Source organism: Charadrius vociferus, unplaced genomic scaffold (genome assembly GCF_000708025.1).
Source record: "Charadrius vociferus isolate BGI_N301 unplaced genomic scaffold, ASM70802v2 scaffold230, whole genome shotgun sequence".
NCBI lineage: Eukaryota > Metazoa > Chordata > Aves > Charadriiformes > Charadriidae > Charadrius > Charadrius vociferus.
Genome location: NW_009646500.1, coordinates 743,393 through 761,615, shown reverse-complemented (window position 1 = coordinate 761,615; position 18,223 = coordinate 743,393). Strand labels below are relative to the sequence as shown.

At 39.6% G+C, this 18,223-nt stretch overlaps 1 protein-coding gene across 1 annotated transcript in view; it reads left to right on the top strand.

The window, feature by feature from the left end:
* Positions 1-14,334, top strand: part of CLVS2 (clavesin 2) — a 41,329-nt gene extending 26,995 nt beyond the window's left edge. Inside the window, exons 2-4 of the mRNA XM_009883252.1 lie at positions 6,051-6,161; positions 9,169-9,389; positions 14,036-14,334. Coding sequence (XP_009881554.1) covers positions 6,051-6,161; positions 9,169-9,389; positions 14,036-14,123 — 420 coding nt within the window. The 3' untranslated portion in view covers positions 14,124-14,334. The remainder of the gene's footprint in view (positions 1-6,050; positions 6,162-9,168; positions 9,390-14,035) is intronic.
* Positions 14,335-18,223: the final 3,889 nt, after the last annotated feature.

Sequence of the window (18,223 nt, the reverse complement as noted above, 5' to 3'; positions counted from 1 at the left end):
TAACATATTTCTATATGAGCTGTAAGATAAAATGACTAATAGAAATGAAAAGGAGGACTGCCAAAAGTCAAATTGCTTCACTGGAAGCTTCTTAGCAAAATGACAACATCCAGTTCTAGATAATTAAATCTTATTTTGTAGGAATGTCACTGAATGATGTTAATTTGCCTTTAGGTAGTGCTCTTTTGGTTGAACGCAGTAACAAAAATTTATTTGGGCACTTTTTGTTTGTCTTAGAAATGGTTCAACATTGTTTAATGAAAATGAAAAGCTCAAGCTAGGAGAGAACAATGTCGTAGTCTTACAGAGGAAAATCACTTACGCAGACATTCCAGGCATCAAGCAAAATTTTACCACCATTGAAACTTGAGAAAGTTTTTGGATCTGAACCTTAAAGAGCTTTAACGCAGAGGGACGGAGGTGAAGTTTCCTGTTGTTACAGACAACCTGAAACTTAGCTCCCTCATAATTTAGTAATCTTTGTCTCAAAATGAGTTATGTTGCTTATTCCCCCTCCACACTTGTTGGATGTTTGGTGATTCAAAGCTGTCTACCAGTTTCCAGTCTCGCTGTGTTCATGGTGAGCTTGTTCGCATTTGTTTTGGTGTCAGCGTTCTTTATTCTCCCTAGTGTGTTTATAGATAGCATCTGCCTTCCAGTATTTGTTTTCATAAACAAAACAATCAAAATTCTTTTACTCCACAGATTCACTTCTCAGTCTCTTTATCATCCTCCCATACCACTGGATAGGGTCCCAGTCTAAGGTCATGGCTTGAGCGCAGGTGATCAATCTTGACACACAAGTTATTTTTTTGTGAGACATTGCAATTACCCTTGTCATGGATGGATGCCTGCAGGAAGTTTGGTATTAGGAATGTCCTGTTCTGTCATACCTTCAGTGAAAGTTACAGTTTGGGAGCAAGACTTGGCTTTCCTTTCCTGATGTGGATGGCAGTGGCTCTTGGTTCCTCTAGTAATTCAACTCTTGGAGTGTTAAGGAAGTGAAATATTCCTTTGAATCACAGCCTTCTCTTTCTGTGATTTCCCATAGTTTCCTCTTTAACATGCCAAAAATCAAATTTAGTCGTGGTGCATCTTGCATCAGACAGCATGTTTCAGTGTCTTTCTAGTGGAGCCTTCCATTATGAAGGTACTCTTTTGGTTCATCATAATGATTTTGTTTTTCTCCCTGAAGCGCTTGACTTTTTGGAATAGCTGGAAGAGACCTGAAGTTGTTATCTACAGGAATAACGCTTAAGTGACATTTAAGATATTAATTTAATATGCTATCTTTGAACTTGTAATTTTTGTTAGGAAGATACAGTTTTCACATTTTTGACTCTGTTGCCTCTTGTCACCGGCAGATGCTACAGCCTGAATTCATCACAGCACTCAAATGCAGCCTTAAGTAAAGTGTGTGAGTGTGTTTATTATATTTGTCTGGACAGTCCTTTGAAGGATGCCTCTAGACTGTCCGCCAAAACAGTTTCGCTGCCCATAAAACAGCAAACCCTCAAACATGACCCCAGAGCATACATGCCCAAGCACTCTTGCAGTGTTAGTACTTGGCAAGGTGTTTCCTGATGGGCTATTTGCAGATGATGTGCAGCACGCTTGTGAGGCCCTGATGTGGTTGGGTTGCCAGTGCACTTTCGGGCATACTGTGGTCCCAGCAGCTTCTAAGATTAAACCTCTAAGAGCTGTACAAACAAATTTGACTCCAGTACTGGTTTCAGCTGGGTGGGGCTAATTCCTTAAAAATGGACCTCAGAGGTTTATATGTAGACACGATACCCAAGGTGTGGAGAATGCTGTGGACTTTATGAAGTTCTTTAATTTTTCCCATTTGGTAATGATGGGAAAGGTGGTCCATTTTTATTATCTCTATGATAACGCTTCTGACACCACTAAGAAGACTCACACTGATTTTCAGTAGGAATTTGGCACTGTTGAAAATGTCGTACGCTGGTTTTGCTGTAAGACTTTCTGCTGGCCACAGCGGAGAGTGGGACCCTCTATGAAACCCTGAGAGCTGGCTCATGTGACGGCTGAGTCCAGCACAGGGTGGGATGGGGTGCCCAGCAAATAGAAACCTGACTTCTTAGCATGTGCCAAGGGTCCTTGGAGAGGAAGTTTGTGGAGACAGGTTGTATAAGTTATGTGTGGCAGAGAGGTAAAACTTCTGTGCTATGAGTGAGAAGAACCATGTCATCAGATGTGGAAATCCGGTGAGGCAGTTTGCTTGGGATCGTTCTCCAACGCTGCATTGTAGATGTTAGAGGAGAGGTCAGTTACTGCTGTGCATGGCTACTCTCCCAGTCCTGCAAACAGTAGTGTAGGTGTCTACCTCTTCCTTGGCAGCCCACTATTAATTGTCACCTGTAAGCCTTGTATCACAAGGACTGTTGTCCCTAATAGTAACTACCTGCTTGCTTGTGTCTGTGGCGTGGCCATGTCCCAAACTGTGTACACCAGAGGCACACTTTGGTTGTCTTCTGCTGCATAAACAGAGGCTATTGTGAATGTTAAAAAAATCCACACACTGCGTATATATGTAATTAGTTCTTTTTAGTGGTTTGGTACTACCCCATCAGATTTATTGCTTTTCCAGTCAAATGCACAGCTCACTTCATGGCTGATCTCCATTTCTTACTGTTTTCTGGCATGGGATTCCTTTTACTTAGAAGTCATGTGATTCCTTTTACTTAGAATTCATGTGATTCATGGGTTACAGGCTTTTCTGTTGAAGTGCAATATGTCTACAGAGGCAGTTGTGACTGCCACCACGCTTGTGACTTAATCTATGTAAAAAACCCACAAGAATCAATGATTTGGAAGAAATTCATACCCGCTGTTGGTGTAGGATGGCCATCTGTCTGGCAAATTCCCTTGTGGAAGTCAGATACGTCTGACAAGAGCCAGACAACCTTCTGACACCTGTTTCTCCAGCAGCTGTAGTTGCTTATTCCACTTTTTTGTTTTCTCACCAGGTGCTGTTGAGATTGGGGTTTAGATCTGCGTTCAGCAGCTTTTGAATTCTAGTCCCAGCATTGTGTACAATGCAGGATCATTCTGACCAAATCACCTTTTCTCTTTCCGGGCCCAAATTTTGGGGGTTCCTAATTACACCTTGGGAAGTGCTCTTGAATTTGGGCACCTCAGTTCAGTCACAGAAATTGATAAATACCTGACTTCTTTAGTGAGTTCTGGAAAATGCCTTTAGAATTGCTGAAAAACACTGAGACAAATTGGCTTTTAATATCAAGTGGCATCTTCTATTTGAGGATCATTCCACATATATTCATGATCCTCCACGTACAGGGTTTCCCAGATGAAGGAAAAGATAGTGGAAGTGTCAAAGTGGTACTTTCTAAAGGTACTCCTTTTTATCTACTAGAAATTTAATATCTTTATAAAGATACTGAGTATTGATAAGTCATCCATTCTGAGCCCACAGCAGAATACAAATAGCTTTGGCTCTCGGCTCTGAATCTGTGTGTGTGCATGGCTGTTTGCCTGTTGAGATCTTCTCATTCACAAATTGTCCTCAGTTTCTGTGGGAGACATTTTTTGAGCAATAAAGAGCAAACATTTCACAACTTGGTGTGTGTAAGTCTTGGGGCATTATATTAATTTAAAAGCTTACAAAGTCATGCAAGAAAGCATGCAGACAGGAATGGATGGCTTGCTTTGCTGTCTTCCATAGTGCCTACGTTATAAAAAGCTTTTGACCCCCATGAGGCTTAATGCAGTTACCATTCCAGAGTTAACTCTGAAGATATCTTCAAAGACATCTAGATGAAGCTAGAAAAAGATGTCTTCTGCAGCTTTAGTGTGTGCCGTTTTGTGCATGGTACACAGCATGCTGCACCGGACCTCTTTGCTGGAGCAGCGGCCGTGATAAACCAAATAAACACAACCTTCTGTAGATGAATGGTATCTCCTACAACTAAAGTTTAGGATATCATCCAGTGATTTATCCTTCCTAATGGATTTTTTGGATTGCTGTGATAGGGACATAATTTACTACCTTTTGTACATCAGAGGTTGTGTTCTCAAAAATGGTGTTTGGGGATTTACGATATTGAACAGGGTGAATTACATGTCAAATTATCAACCATCCTGTTTGACATTTAGTCAGTGCTGACAGGAACTAGGCATTTAGCAAGGTGTGGTTTCTGTAGCACAGTCTTTCAAGAGGATTGTTTTATTTCAAGGCTGTTGTTAATCAAACGTTTCAGGAGAAAATCTGTAAAACAGACTGTTAATTGCATTGACTGTTGTGCTGTGGCCAGCCAGATGTTAGTGGTGTGTGTTGTAGTTGGCATCCTCCCTGTAGATGACTGTTAAAGTATTGCTTCCTTAATGGAAAATACTTCATCTGGTAATCCACCAAGTTGTTGCAATTTGGAGGCAGGTGGCACCCTGATGTGAAGACCCCTTGGTTTAGGAGTGACTGCCAGCATTTGAATGGTACGTTTTAGAGGAGCAAGTGACCTCTTCAGGCTTCATTATTCCCACATCTCTGTACACATTCGCAGAACTAAGGAGGTTTCTTGTCGCAGCCACTTTTTCAAAGCACATTGCTATCTGGAAACATTTCATTAAAGATTTCCTTGAACAGTTCCTGCCTTCCTTAAGTTCTTGATTGGTTGATATAGCTTATGGTTTTTTCTTGGCAATTTTTTTCTGTCTGCTGTGTGACCTTAAATCAGTGTGCTTCAAATGGTGCTTTGTGGATTATATCTAGACCGTTGGATGCTTTGATATGGCCTGCTATCTTGTCTCCAGAGGAGACAAAATACATCTATTTGCACAGAGTGCCCCATCTCACCATTTGATTGCCTCCTCTTGAGCTTCTGATCCCACTGACACAGACCTGAAGCTGCCTTTAGTGCATCCACACAGGCGGAGAAGGAGGTATAGCTGGGGAACATGTCCTTGTTTGTACCTGTATTGTCAAGCCAGAGACTGGAATTGCTGCTGCTGTGAGGAATCTGTTTGTGACTACTGTGGTTGCCTGGAGTGGACCACCTGTTGAATAAGGGTTCAGATGAAAGCCATTTGTTTAATAAGTCTGTATACCTAAACACTGAGAAGGTTCTGACAACCTGTGAACACAAAAGAGGACATACATCAGTCTACATGCCCGTTTACACCTCTTGCTTCATTCCTCAGTGTCGTAACTCCAAGCAGCACAGGAGACGGCAACAGCTTTTTGCATTATTTGAGTGTACGATCAACCAGGCAAAGACAAAATGAGGACACGCAGTGAATTTGGCAATAGCATCCCAGGACAAAGCGGCTGCCCTCTTCAAACTGCCAAACCCTCTGGCGTGTTCTCTTGACTTAGAAATTGAAAATGCAAATCAGAATCTTTCCTAGTGAGTTGTCTGCCCCTTGTGTTTTTCAGCAAGAAAAAGGAAAGTCATTGCTTCAAATACAGATATGCTATCCTTACATTTAAACTCCCAGAAGGCCCCTGACTATGTGACAAGAATTACTGTCATGGATATTGCATAACAGTTTATGCGTAATGTTTAATGCATTCTCAGTTTTATGAAATATGGATAATATTGGAGACATTTTGAATAGTACTTTAGATTTACACTTTCTTTTTAAGGTAGAAGCAAGAGGGATATTTCTAGTACTTTTCAACAACACTGGAAGAGTTGAGATGATTACTATTAAAAATGAATAAAATCCGTAGAAGTAGAAAAGAGAAAAATATATTGCATAGATGGATTATGGGCAAATCATAAATGTTTAATGCGTTTCTGGAGTTTAGAAATTACGCGCCTTTATTTGAATACCATAGCTGTTTCAGCACGCTTCCTCACTGCTCTGTCCAGGGTGTGTTGCTGCTTGGTTTGGAAGGTTGGAACTCAACTGAGAGGCCACAATTTTGAAGAATGTTTCTTCTTGTTTAAGGTTTATTATTAAAATGAAAGCATTCAGCCAAAAAAAAAAAAAAAAAAAAAGATTTGATGCATTTGCAACTTTTGTTAAGAGTCAATTCACATTGTATGTATTTTTTTCCTGACACACAGGACAGCTTTCCAGCTCGGTTTGGAGGAATACATTTCGTCAATCAGCCGTGGTATATCCATGCCCTCTACACAGTTATACGGCCCTTTTTAAAGGAGAAGACACGGAAAAGGGTATTCTTGTGTTTAATCGTCCATTACCTGGCAGTTGTAGTCAGCAGATGTATCACACTCTAGAAAAGTAGATATACGCAATGTAGCAGCTTGCTCATGTTGGAAAGTATTTAAATACATCTGCATTGTAAAGAGTATCTTTACCTGTTTTAGAAACTTATATAACATTAACCTTTAAGGACACAGTCAAGCAGTGGACTTAAGTGTATTTTAAAATGTAAGCATATGCTTTCTCCTGGGTTATATAAAAATATTGTCCACATTACAGTCTTTATTAAGTTTCTATTCAATTCAATTTCTATTAAAATTATTTGTGTCTTTCTTTTAAGAAGAGAGGTAGTGAGTATGAAGTCCTTTCCTAGTGTGATTTCCTTGACATTAGCATGAACTAAAATACACAGCTTGTATGTAATAGTTTGCAAATACTGATCTGAATGAAAGCCAATGAAAGGAAATTTGTGTGCATGCATCTGTGCGTAAGCACGAGCAGTCTCTGAGATGTTGCTGAATTTGCAGCATTTGCATCAGTGCAATTAAATTAGAGCTTGGTGGTGATAGCACATAGAATATTATTTCTGTAACAGGAAATTTGTCATCCACGAAAACACAATCAGCATCATGTACAAAGCCAATACAAAGAATGTGATGATCTTTTTTTTTTTTTTTTTTAATGGGATCAGCTCTCTAAGCAACTCTGTATTTTCTCTCCTAAAACACAGCCTACAAGGCCACAACGACCCTTCGTGTTTAGCTGTTTTTTACTGACAGATTATGCTTGAGAGGCCTCTGGTATTCACAGATTTTGAACTATAGATCACAAAGCCCTTTATGTAATATCTGTTATAAATATGCAAATGTAAACCCATTTTGCAGGACTCAGTTGCAGTCTGTTGACTACAGCTTCAGCAAAGAACCTTATAGTGCCAGATATGAGGCCTTTTAAAGTCAAGTGCTGTGTATTCATAACCAAGGAGTAAAGTACAGCTCATGGGTGTGTTACAACATTAAAAATAAGTGACAAGGCAGTTGAACGTGGGTGCTTCTCAGTTAGCCTCTAAATTTTTATTTAGACACCTGAATCAGTGGCATATATTTTCAGAAACGCTGACTTTTTACAACTGTTTTTGTCAATAATGAAAACCTAGAAAAAGTAGTCAGTTGTTTAAATATCAATTTAGAGTCCACAACCTGCTGTCAAAATGTGAAAATTATGCCCAGCATGTAAAATTTAATATCAGCTTTACAAAAACCCAAACATAAGAAACAGAACAAATGATTGTGAAAAAAAAACCCCAAACCTAATAGAATTCTCTTCAGAATTTTATTGGGCTCATTATTTGTCTGTTGTGTTTATTCTGAATTATTTTCCTTTTTTTTAAATATGTGTGGTAGATTTGCAATGGATGGCTATATTCAGGTAAATGTAATACTAAGCGTGTATAAAAAGAATTGCTAAGAAATGAAACATTCAGTTGGAAAGGCACCGTAAAACAAATTACTTCTGCCATTAATATTTGTTCTGTCACACAAGGGTAAATTCCTTTCTGAGATGGAAGAACATTACTGGGTTTGCATGGTCATATTAAGCTTCCTGTCTCCACAGCTGACTGGAAGATGGGCTGAAATAAGCTGTACAAGCATATGTTTGGTCTTTTTGTCTTTCTGCCTTTTGAAGTTAACTCTTGATAAATCATGCTGGGGGTATGGCTGTCCAGAGAAGTCCCTGTAAGGTGAAGTGGAATGTGAATTGATAGCGCTTGACGTCTGTCTGTGCGCACACCCCTGCCTGCCCCGTGGGGAACGAGAGGCAGCGTACAGCTGTTAGGGGGCGACATCCTACCTTGCCTTCTTGGCTGCTTCTGTGCTAGTCAATTAAAAAGCGTTGGGCACTGTTTAATTGTACGGACGCTTTCTGGCAGGGCACTGGCCAGTGCCAGCTGGTGCTTTCTTAGACATTGCCCAGAACAATTTGGAGACGGCATGGACCGGTGAGCGGTATGGATGAGGTGAGCTTGTTCTGGAGATGGAAGGAGTTTAACCATATGGATGTGAACTGTGCCATGGCACTTACTCCTAGTCCCAAAGGGTGTATCCTGGCCCATCCTACTTGCTAGTCTAGAAATAGCTGCCGTGAATTGTCTGTGTAGCCATACCCAAGAGCCGGCCTTTCCTCTAGTGGAAAGTTTGCAGGTCCCTAGTGTCTGTAGGAGAAGGCTATCCAAATCCAGAGGTGCTCTGTTTCTAGTGCTCATCGGTCACACGTTCCAGATCTCTGGGGAGAAACAATACAGTTAAACATAAACATAAATACAAGTATTCATATACTTATATGCCATATTAATATACACATATATATATAAACGTAAAGCATGTGTGAAAGTCAGTCTACCAAAACATTGATGGAAAATATCAAATAGTCCATCAGCTATTCCCTCATTGTTGTCACAGAAATTATATTACTGTTATTACTAATTTCATATATTGTCAAGTATGGATAGTAGTTACTAGTACCACCATATTGAGGAAGAAAATCTTTCCAGTAGTGTTTTCGTTACACTGCACTATTTATCTTATTTATAGAACTCATGGCTGGATGCTGAAAGTCAATATATATTACTTAATGTATACGGTGAATATGAATTTAATTTATTATTTATGTATGTTCTTAATTTAATTTACGGGATTAGGGAGAGCAAATAACAAGAGATAGGCAGTCTGTCTATTTAATCTTCAATCCATGTAGTTACCAGACATCAGTTTTTACCCTCCTAGGCCCCTTGTCCTGCCAACATTTTAAGTCATTTATGCTTTAAGCACTTTGTAGGTTTATGAACATAGTATGACTGTGCTTAAGGCAGAGGCAACGTGTGCTTTGGTGGCCATCTCTGTTAGCCCAACACAGCTAGAATATTGAAACTGTACAATATCCTCTAATAATAATGATGTAATCTGGGCTTTGCCAATTCTTGTGATACTGCTTTGTTTTTACATGCATGTGTACATACAGATATTCCTGCATGGTAATAACCTCAACAGCCTGCATCAGCTAATACACCCAGAGATCCTGCCTTCAGAGTTTGGAGGAATGCTGCCCCCCTATGACATGGGGACATGGGCAAGAACACTGCTTGACCATGAATACGATGATGACAGTGAATGCAATGTGGACTCCTACAATGCTCCTGCAAAGGACATAGAAAAGGACCTCTCTCCCAAATCCATGAAAAGGTGGGTTAAAGGTACTGTGGTCTTCTAGTGTTGCCATATGGTTAACATCTGCCTTCCTCCTCTTTTATTAAGCTTCAGGTAGTTCCCTCAGTTTATTATATACGTAGATCTTTTTTTTTCTCCTTTCTTAAGAAGATCACTGTTGATTATAGACCATAGTGGTGTTTATTACCCATGTGAGTTGTGAGCTCAGTGCAGCTAATTATTTTCACAGTCCCACACAGGTAGTGTATACAGTGCTGTGCTTGGAATAAGCTGATATCCCACCCCAGCCTACACTACGTATTAGAGAGACAGTGCTAGCTGCAGTGAGCCTTGGTGCAGAGCATCAGTTGAGGCCAATTATCCAGCTGGGTGGTGATGATAACTCTTACCTTCCTCCCTCTCATAGCCCAGTGCCTGGTGTCCACCAGCTTGTAGGTGCCAGGACATTTACAGGTTCTGAACTGTCTGTCACAGTGACTGCACACAACATGAGAAAATGTAATGAGGAGAATCAGGACAAAAATCAGTGCCAATCATTATACGCAAGTCTGGCAAACATCCTGGTGTTCTGATATTCTTCTCTTTGAGCTTGCTGCATTTTACCATTCAAAATCAAGTAAACTCTAGGGAGAGGTTAGTTACCTCTCCAGTACCTATGGAAGCAGTGAGGCAATTCACTTGGGAGGGGTGAACCTGTCCAGCCTTGCCAGGACAGTAAAAGAGAAAGAGGAGAGATTACAGCAGGTTGAGCAGGGCGGCAAAAGTCAGAGTGCAGCTCATAAGGGGTAGGTCCAGCAATGAAACGGAAGAGAACAAACAGGGCAGAAAACAATATATAAAGTCATTAAAATTAAGTCACAATATGCTAAGCTGAGAATTCAGTTTCAGGACATGGCATTTGATGCAAAAGGGAGAGAGACTCTGGAAGCAGATCAACCAGGATGAAATATTTCCAGATGACTCAGCCAGGAAGATGATTTTGGCTGGAGAATGTTGCATAGACCAGGGAGGACAGTGCTGTTTGAAAGGGAGATATTTTTTGGGGAAATAGAGAGGAGACAACAGGAGACTGCCATAGGAATAAAAAACAAAAACAAAACCCCAAAACAAACCAGCGTAATTTAAAGATTTTGTGTTGAAAAAAACCTACAGTGCATTGAAAGTAGGAAATAGCAAGAGACTGGATGGGATGTGAATGAACTAGGATAAGGAGAAGTTAAAAAAGGTCCTGAAGCCATAAGACAAAGATGCAATTAACACAAGTAATGGGGAAAATGGGACAGCAAAGAGGCAGGGGAAGAGGAAAAGTAAGCAATACATTTACATATGATTTGCATGTAATACAAGAATTGTGGGACAATAGAGAAGCTGTCTTGGAGAGAAGGGTGGAATTTAGAAGCTGAAATGCAGAAGTCTTACTGTTGCAAAATGAAGTCATGAAAGTAAATTGCTTCATCCAAGGATACAACAAAAAAGCATGAGAAGGCCTGTGGCAAGACCCTTTGGAGCAGACTTTTCCAGACTGTCCTGGGCAAGCACATTATTAAATGGAAAAGCAGTGGATTGACCAGATTCTTCATTTTCTCTCGAAGAAATTTTTTTCTCATTTAACTTGTGCTTGAAAAATCCTTCATGTAGAATTACATTTCAGTGTAAGCTTCAAATTGACATTCTTTCAGTCTGGGTTAGCTGAACCAGTAGGAGACATACTGCAGAAAATAAGCATGTTGAAATTTGTGTCTACATAATTTTGAACTGAAATTTCCTCACCCTCTTTGCATTCTTTTCCAGTTAGCACATCTGCAGCACCTGTGGGAATCCTCCTTCCCTGCTGTTGGATATAAAAAGTATTAAGTAGACTTACTGTGCTAGTACCAAGTAAAAGGGAGTGGTAGTAAGATGGACAGAAAGTCCCGAGACTTCAATGTATTAAGTGCACAGACTGTGTTAAAACAGAAATAGAGAAGTTAAAGTAAAACAGATAAACTCTATTTCATTAAAAATTAAATTTAACCGGTATTCGGCACCTGATGGATTGTTTCTCTCAGTTTAAAACCAGACTCAGAGTGGCATGTTAGTGCAGAAGAAGGTTTTTAAGATATAAAAAACTGTGACAGTAAATCAATGAAAAGTGCTTAACTTCTTAGAACAAATTTTACAAGTGTCTAGCAGATATCCAACAATTATCTTGTTTAATTTGGCTTGCCATTTTAAAATGAGCTTATTGCTCTGAAAGAGTATCCTTCTTAAACCAAAATCCTGCTGAGAATTCATGTCGTTGTTACTCACTTTTGCCCCCATATAAACCACTGACGTTCCTCCAGATCTCCTTGAACTTTTGGTGAATTGGATGACCTCTACTTGAAAGGAAGGCTGATCGTGGGGAGGGTGGTGGAGATAAGGAGCAATTAATCCCACCTGTAGCACAGACCTCTGGGGAGAACGTGTTCACATCAGGTGGCACCGTTGCAGCTGTCTCAGCAGCCGTGTTTAGCCTGTGGCTGTGTCCACCCGTGGCTCTCATGGCTGAGGCACCCAGCTGGAGACCTGCATCCTCTTCTCACCTGCCCCTGCAGGCAAGATGTCTGTGTTGATCAGCTTTGCAGAGTATCTGTGTGTGGCTTTGGTTCTTCACCTCTGCAATGGGACTTTGTGGTACAACTCTGTCCTACCGTGTTTTGTGAAAATTTACTCAGTAATGTCTGTAAAGTTATTTGGGAGATGTAGCTAGAAGGTGCCATAGACTTACACAAATGTTTTTCTTTTTAAATATCTTCATTCATGAATTGGTGCTGAATGGAATGAAACATGGCACTAAATGCTGATTTAAAACTGAATGAAAACTATTTCTCCTTCTTCTTCAAGGCATTGAGGCTCCTGAGCTTACAACCCGTCGAACAGGTTTTGTGCAGTTTCATTTTCACATCTCCCTTAGCATCGGAGAGTTTAGAGGCCCTGGGAATTTATGGCCAAAACTGCTTCACTGGGAATTTGAAGCCAGGTTTGCAGCCTTTCTGGCTCACCTTCATTTCCCCAGATGAGAACTGGAAACCTTGGCTGCTCAGACATTGGCAGTGAAGGAAAAAGCTCAGTCTTCTATTAGTACTTACATTCACTTGGAATCCTTTGAAATTAGTATGCTTCCACAGCATTTTTTATCTTGATGAACTTGATTTTCCAGGAGTACAGCTTCCGACCAGCAAATTTTCAATCAGCTTTGCATTGTCACGGTACCGTGTGAAGATTTTAAAAAAGCATTTTTAATTCAGTGGTTTAGCTTTCTGCCTGAGGAACTGACCAGCGTTCTAGATCAGGGTTATTGTACAGTTTTAATTAAAAAAAAATTAATTATGTTTATCACAAGAGAGACCATCAGATTTTAAAGCTAAATTTATTGATTTTAGCATTAGTAAGAGAATGTGGTGTTACTGTGTTTAAAGTTTTCACCTAGGCTTTAACTCATGTTTTTTATTGTGTTTTTGAAGGTTTTCTTTAGATTTTTTGAGAAAGACCATATTGTCTCCTGCTATCAGCCTCATTTGTTGTTTTCAGTGGATGATGCCAGTTTATAAGAGTGCAGGATTGACTCTGTATGCTTATCTTAGGAAAGGTCAGAATTTGTAAAGGTTTTTCTCTGTGCCGTAGCCCTCCAAATGGGCAAGTCTGTAGCAATGCTGCAGTCACAGTGTGCTTCCACTGACCAAAAATAGATGCCTGCGTTGTAGAGTTGCCCACATGCTCTAGCCATCTCAAATCTTTACAGAAAAGAAGAGAAATAATGTATTTCTAGCATGAGATTCATCTCACTAAAGGAAACATCTAACAAGGGTTTCTTCTACTGTTCCCTGAAGTGCCTGCTTTTTGACAAGCTGAGACATAGGTCATGTAAGACCCCATCTTAACACTTTGGACTTTGTTTTTAATGGAGCATTTTGATTTTGCTGGAAGTTGAGGTTTGTTTCCTCTCTTCCCCTCACACATAGCTGTTGCAGGGTACCAGTACCAGTGTTATGCTTCTGTGCTGAATCAGGGAATCTGGAGAAATCTTTTGATCGTTATTGAATTTGCCTTTACTATCCTTCTCAGCCCTGTTTAGTTGAGCTGATAAGTGAGTTTGATAGATGTGTCCACTGCTCCAGAAATCCTGCTGGCCATGGCAGGGTTCCCTAGGGTTGGCTTAGGCGCTCGCACTGTTGCGATAAAGTGCTATTCAGAAAAGGAGCAACTTGAGCTTCCAGCTAACACATACCACTAATTGCAGCCTGTCATTAGCCAGCTGGGTGGCTGAACTCTACCTTCTTTACCAGCCTGGTGCCATATAACCTTCTGGTAGCGAGGGTCAATGCTCAAGTCAGTACAAGAGGCAGCTTAGTTTGCCCTCTGTTATGTGCTGAGGATGCACCCTGTCTCACTGCTTCACTGAAGAAAAGATCTGCCTTATTCCACCTCTTGGTCCTATATCCACAAACCAACACTGAGCCCTTTAAAACCGTGTGATCACTCCATGAGGGTATTTTCTGACCATTTTCAATGATCAGATGCTGGGGTAATGCTATACCACTATTTTTAAGTCCTGGCGGAAATTAAACAAAAGAAAGCTGAGGTTTACCCTCATTTTTCTTGATCTAGAAATGTCAGATAACCATGTTATCCCTCTGCAGGTCTCAGTCGGTTGTGGATCCTGGGGTGCTGAAACGCATGGATAAGAATGAGGAAGAAAACATGCAGCCTTTGCTTTCACTTGACTAACAGTTCCTGAGCGTCGGACATGAACTGAGGTGGAAGGCACTGCCTCTCAGCAGCAAGCGAACCACTGGGAAAGCGCGTACCAGCTGGAATCCTATTTACTCATGTTAATGTAGCATAATGGCAGCAGGCAGCAGGTTTTGCTATTCTGCCTGAATTCTGGATGCCCTGGGGTGAAAAAAAAAAAAAAAGAGGAGAAAAAAAGGAAAATAAAATGAAATAAAAAATAAAGAGGAATCAGTAATTTATTCTGTAAGTGCCAACTTGTTTGTAAATACAATGTAATCCTCCAATTTGACTTTGTAAGTTATGGTAAACAAACGCTATGGAAATGTCAGTGAAGTGCACCATAAAAAAGAGAAGAAAACGTGTGTGTGCTCACACATGCACACATATACACACAGAGAAACACGTACTGGACAAGGAAAAATATCAAAGCCAATTAAATATTGTCCTTCTCGTAGGAAGCCATATTGCAGTGAGTGTGTTGACTGCTGTCTTGTTTTCTCTCTGCAATGCTCATGTAGTGTGCAAAGATAAAGAGGGAATATAAGAACTTGGAGATGCTGTAATCAGTCGAATATTTCCTAACTCTAGCAACTGATTTCCCAAATAAAGTTGTGGCTTAGAATTGTGATTTAGCATAGACCATGTAGCATTGTGAAAAAGATAGCAGCTGAGCTGGAACCAGCTCTTTGACAGCCTTGTTGTTTGGCTGTATGGATCTGTGAGGTTTCTACCTTAACTTTTCATTTACAGTTCGCAAGTAACCTGGCTTGTTATCCTTATCTGGGTGTTGTAATGTGGGCCACATTGGAGTTACTTCTCTTGCGTTTTGTGTGCACATCAAGAATTTTTCCAGAACTCTGTTCTCCCTTGGAATGAGAAAAATAGTCCTCTAAATACAGTGTAATAACCGATATGTGAAAGTAAAGCCTGGCAGCAGAGGTTAAAAGTTAATCACTGAATCCTGTGCACTGGGAGACTGGATACATATATATATTTTTACCAATCTTGGACAAGCATACAAGGTGACATTGTTAGACAGGTATATTTAATTGAAGGTTTATACAGGAAATCATACCTATTCAATGTACTTAGATATATTATAGATTGTATATTGAGACAATGTCATTATTAATATAGTAGAACTTTCCATAGAACAACAGCATCCCACTTCAAGTAAGGATAATATGAATAAGTTGTAGTCAAACATCTCAGCCTATGTGTTTAGGACACTTTTGTTTTGGTTGTAATGTAACTGTATATATTGAACATGTGCCATAATAGAGAAATACATTTTACCTCAAAAGGGCAACAGGTTTTGCTAGGGATTGGGTCAATCAGCTGAAATGCAGGGGCTGTGTCATCTTTGTGTGCTGGGTGATGTGTGTGCAGCCTGTTGCATGCTGAGGCAAGGATGTCATTTCTTATGAGGACTTAACTCTGCAATCAGAGTGAGAAGACGCAGAGTGCCCACCAAGACATCTGAATAGTTAGAGGTATTGTAAGAGCATGTCCGGGCAATGCAGGGATTAGTTAAGACTACACAGTGGAGGAGATAGCTCACAGCAACCCCGCCTCCCAAGCGCCAGAGTTTAAAGAATTTCTTCCGGCGCTTCAGTGATCCGCTTCAGTGGTTGTAGGTCACCTCTCTTTACCCAAGATAATTGCAGCTGTAAGATTTAGTAGTCTGGAAAGAGTTAAAAGAGGGAGAGGAGAGTGAAATCTTGGAAGCTTGTAATCTCAGCGTTTAGCTGTTACTCCTGTGGTGGCAGGTTTGGTGTTTCTCAGGGCTGAGACAACCCTGTCTCTTCCAGCATCACCCTTGATTAGCCCAGGCAGCACACAGATAAAGCTTTTCTACTTCACAGTTCATTAGCAGCGATGATAAATAGTGTATGCCCCAACATGCCATTGCATTGCAGGAACTTGTCTGAACAAGACATTGCCTTTCTGCTCTCCTGATTCTATTTTCATGATACGTGTTATGAACTGCAAAGAGAAAAGAAACGGAGCCTGAATGTCTTTTCAGTCTGTCCCACAAGTTTTCAATAGTAGAAACTGTTGTAATACTACTCCTATGATTTGAGAGACTTGAAAGCTTGATGAATTCTTATATACTATTTTATTCAGTACTATTTTTCACACACCTTGTAACATCATGTTGGATAGGTGAGATGTGTCTCTAGGGTTTGCATAAGTGCCATATTTGAATGTATGTTTTATATACCCACACTTATGGTTAGTAGAATAGTATATTGCCATCGATCTGATTTTTAAATCCTTATCAGATAAAACTCGAACATCAGTAGAAATTTTCTCCTTGTAAGGGCTTTAGGATTTAGTCAGTATTCCATATATATGCAAACTGTGACGCAGTGGTGATCCAAAATCTTCATGGATGCTTTTGGATACACAGGCCAAACCTTGGTGTAAACCACCACAATGCTGATTTTAGAGTACACCAGCTGTCTGGTCAGAAAATGCAAATGCCTCTTACATCCCCATAGAGCATCTTTGTAGGAAAGTGTATCTGCTTAACTGTATGAAGCTTAAAATTTGTTTTGAAGCTCATAAATTTGTTTTGTTTGCAAATCCATTATTTATGCACTTACTTTATGTAATTTATGTAATGTTTTCTGATGCCTGAATTCAGCTTCAAGTTAATGACTATTAATATATTCTTTCCAGAAAGTGAAAGCAGGATATGTTATAGTTTAACTGGGACCTCATCTTGCGCCAAGAACAAAACTACTTTTTCAATAAGATCCTCACTGTTAAAGAGTTGGGTCTTCTTGGCTGCAGCTTTTATTTTGCTAAAGCAAATTCTGGCAGTGGTAACTGCAGTTGTGACATAGATAAGGATGTGAAAATGGTTAAGAAAAATAATTATCCTTTACACGCTCTCAGTATTCTTTAAAGGCATTTCACTTTTACACATCAGGGTACATAAAGGGTTTCTACGTTTCCCTTGCTTATTGTAGAAAATCTTTATAGGTAGGACAATTTTTAATAGAATAAATTTGGACTGAAAACTTTTTCCAATCTTTATTGTCATAGGAATTGATGTCTAATTTTTATAGCAGAATTGAAGTGCTAAAAATAGAATTCAAATGCTTGGGAGGAATTCTTCTTAATTTCTTACCTTTTTTGTGTATTGGGTAGAATAAATCTTGTAATTATGCATGCCAATGTGCATATAAAAGAATATCCTGCAATATGAGGAACTTAGTGGAAAAACTGGATACACCTGTCCAAGCAACTAGGTGGAAAAAAAAAAAAAAAGGAGGAGAAAAAAACCTGTAAAAATTGTTAGTTTCAGGCCTTTGGCAAGATCTAAAAATGCCCCCTTACATGATGTCTCTTCCGTGAAACAAATGTTTAAAAATAAATGGAAAAGTTATGGGAACTTCCATGCCCAAAGGCTTCCTCCTGAAATCAGAGATGTCAATAGTCTCCTGGCTTTATAAAGACAGGCAATCAGTCTCACTAAGCTCCAACAAATACACAGGCTCCCAATAGTTATTAGTTGTAAAATAGCTTTAAGATGTCTTTACAGAAATGTAAATTTACTGTATAGCATATTTAAAAAGATGTTTTGCACTCGATAAACATGCTACGCCTAGTCACAAAAGATATTTGTAGAGACATACATAAATTAAACATGGAATTAAAGAAAATAGGAGTAGAGGGACCTCAAGAGGTCGTGGATATGTGGAGGGGCAGATTCTCTTTAATGTCTCTCTTAAAGAATTGTTTTAGCTCAATACCTTGCATGGAATGCTCTTTGTATTATTTAATCACAGTCACAGCAAAGTCTAAGCACATTACCTGACAAAATTGTAACCCGACGGTATTTTATTTATGCATTTTATTATTTACCTGTTCTGTTTGCGAAATTAAAAGTTTGCCAAGCACCATAAGAACTACCATATAGAATTACATGGGAGACACTTTGCAATAAGCTTTGGTCATATCCTTGTTATTCTATTGTTTCTGTTATTATCAGTGTATGTATTTGTCAAGATTTTTGAAATAGTCATGTTTGAAAGAGCATGGAAAAGAGAAAAATTCAAAATTAGGCTTCAGAATTTTGTTTA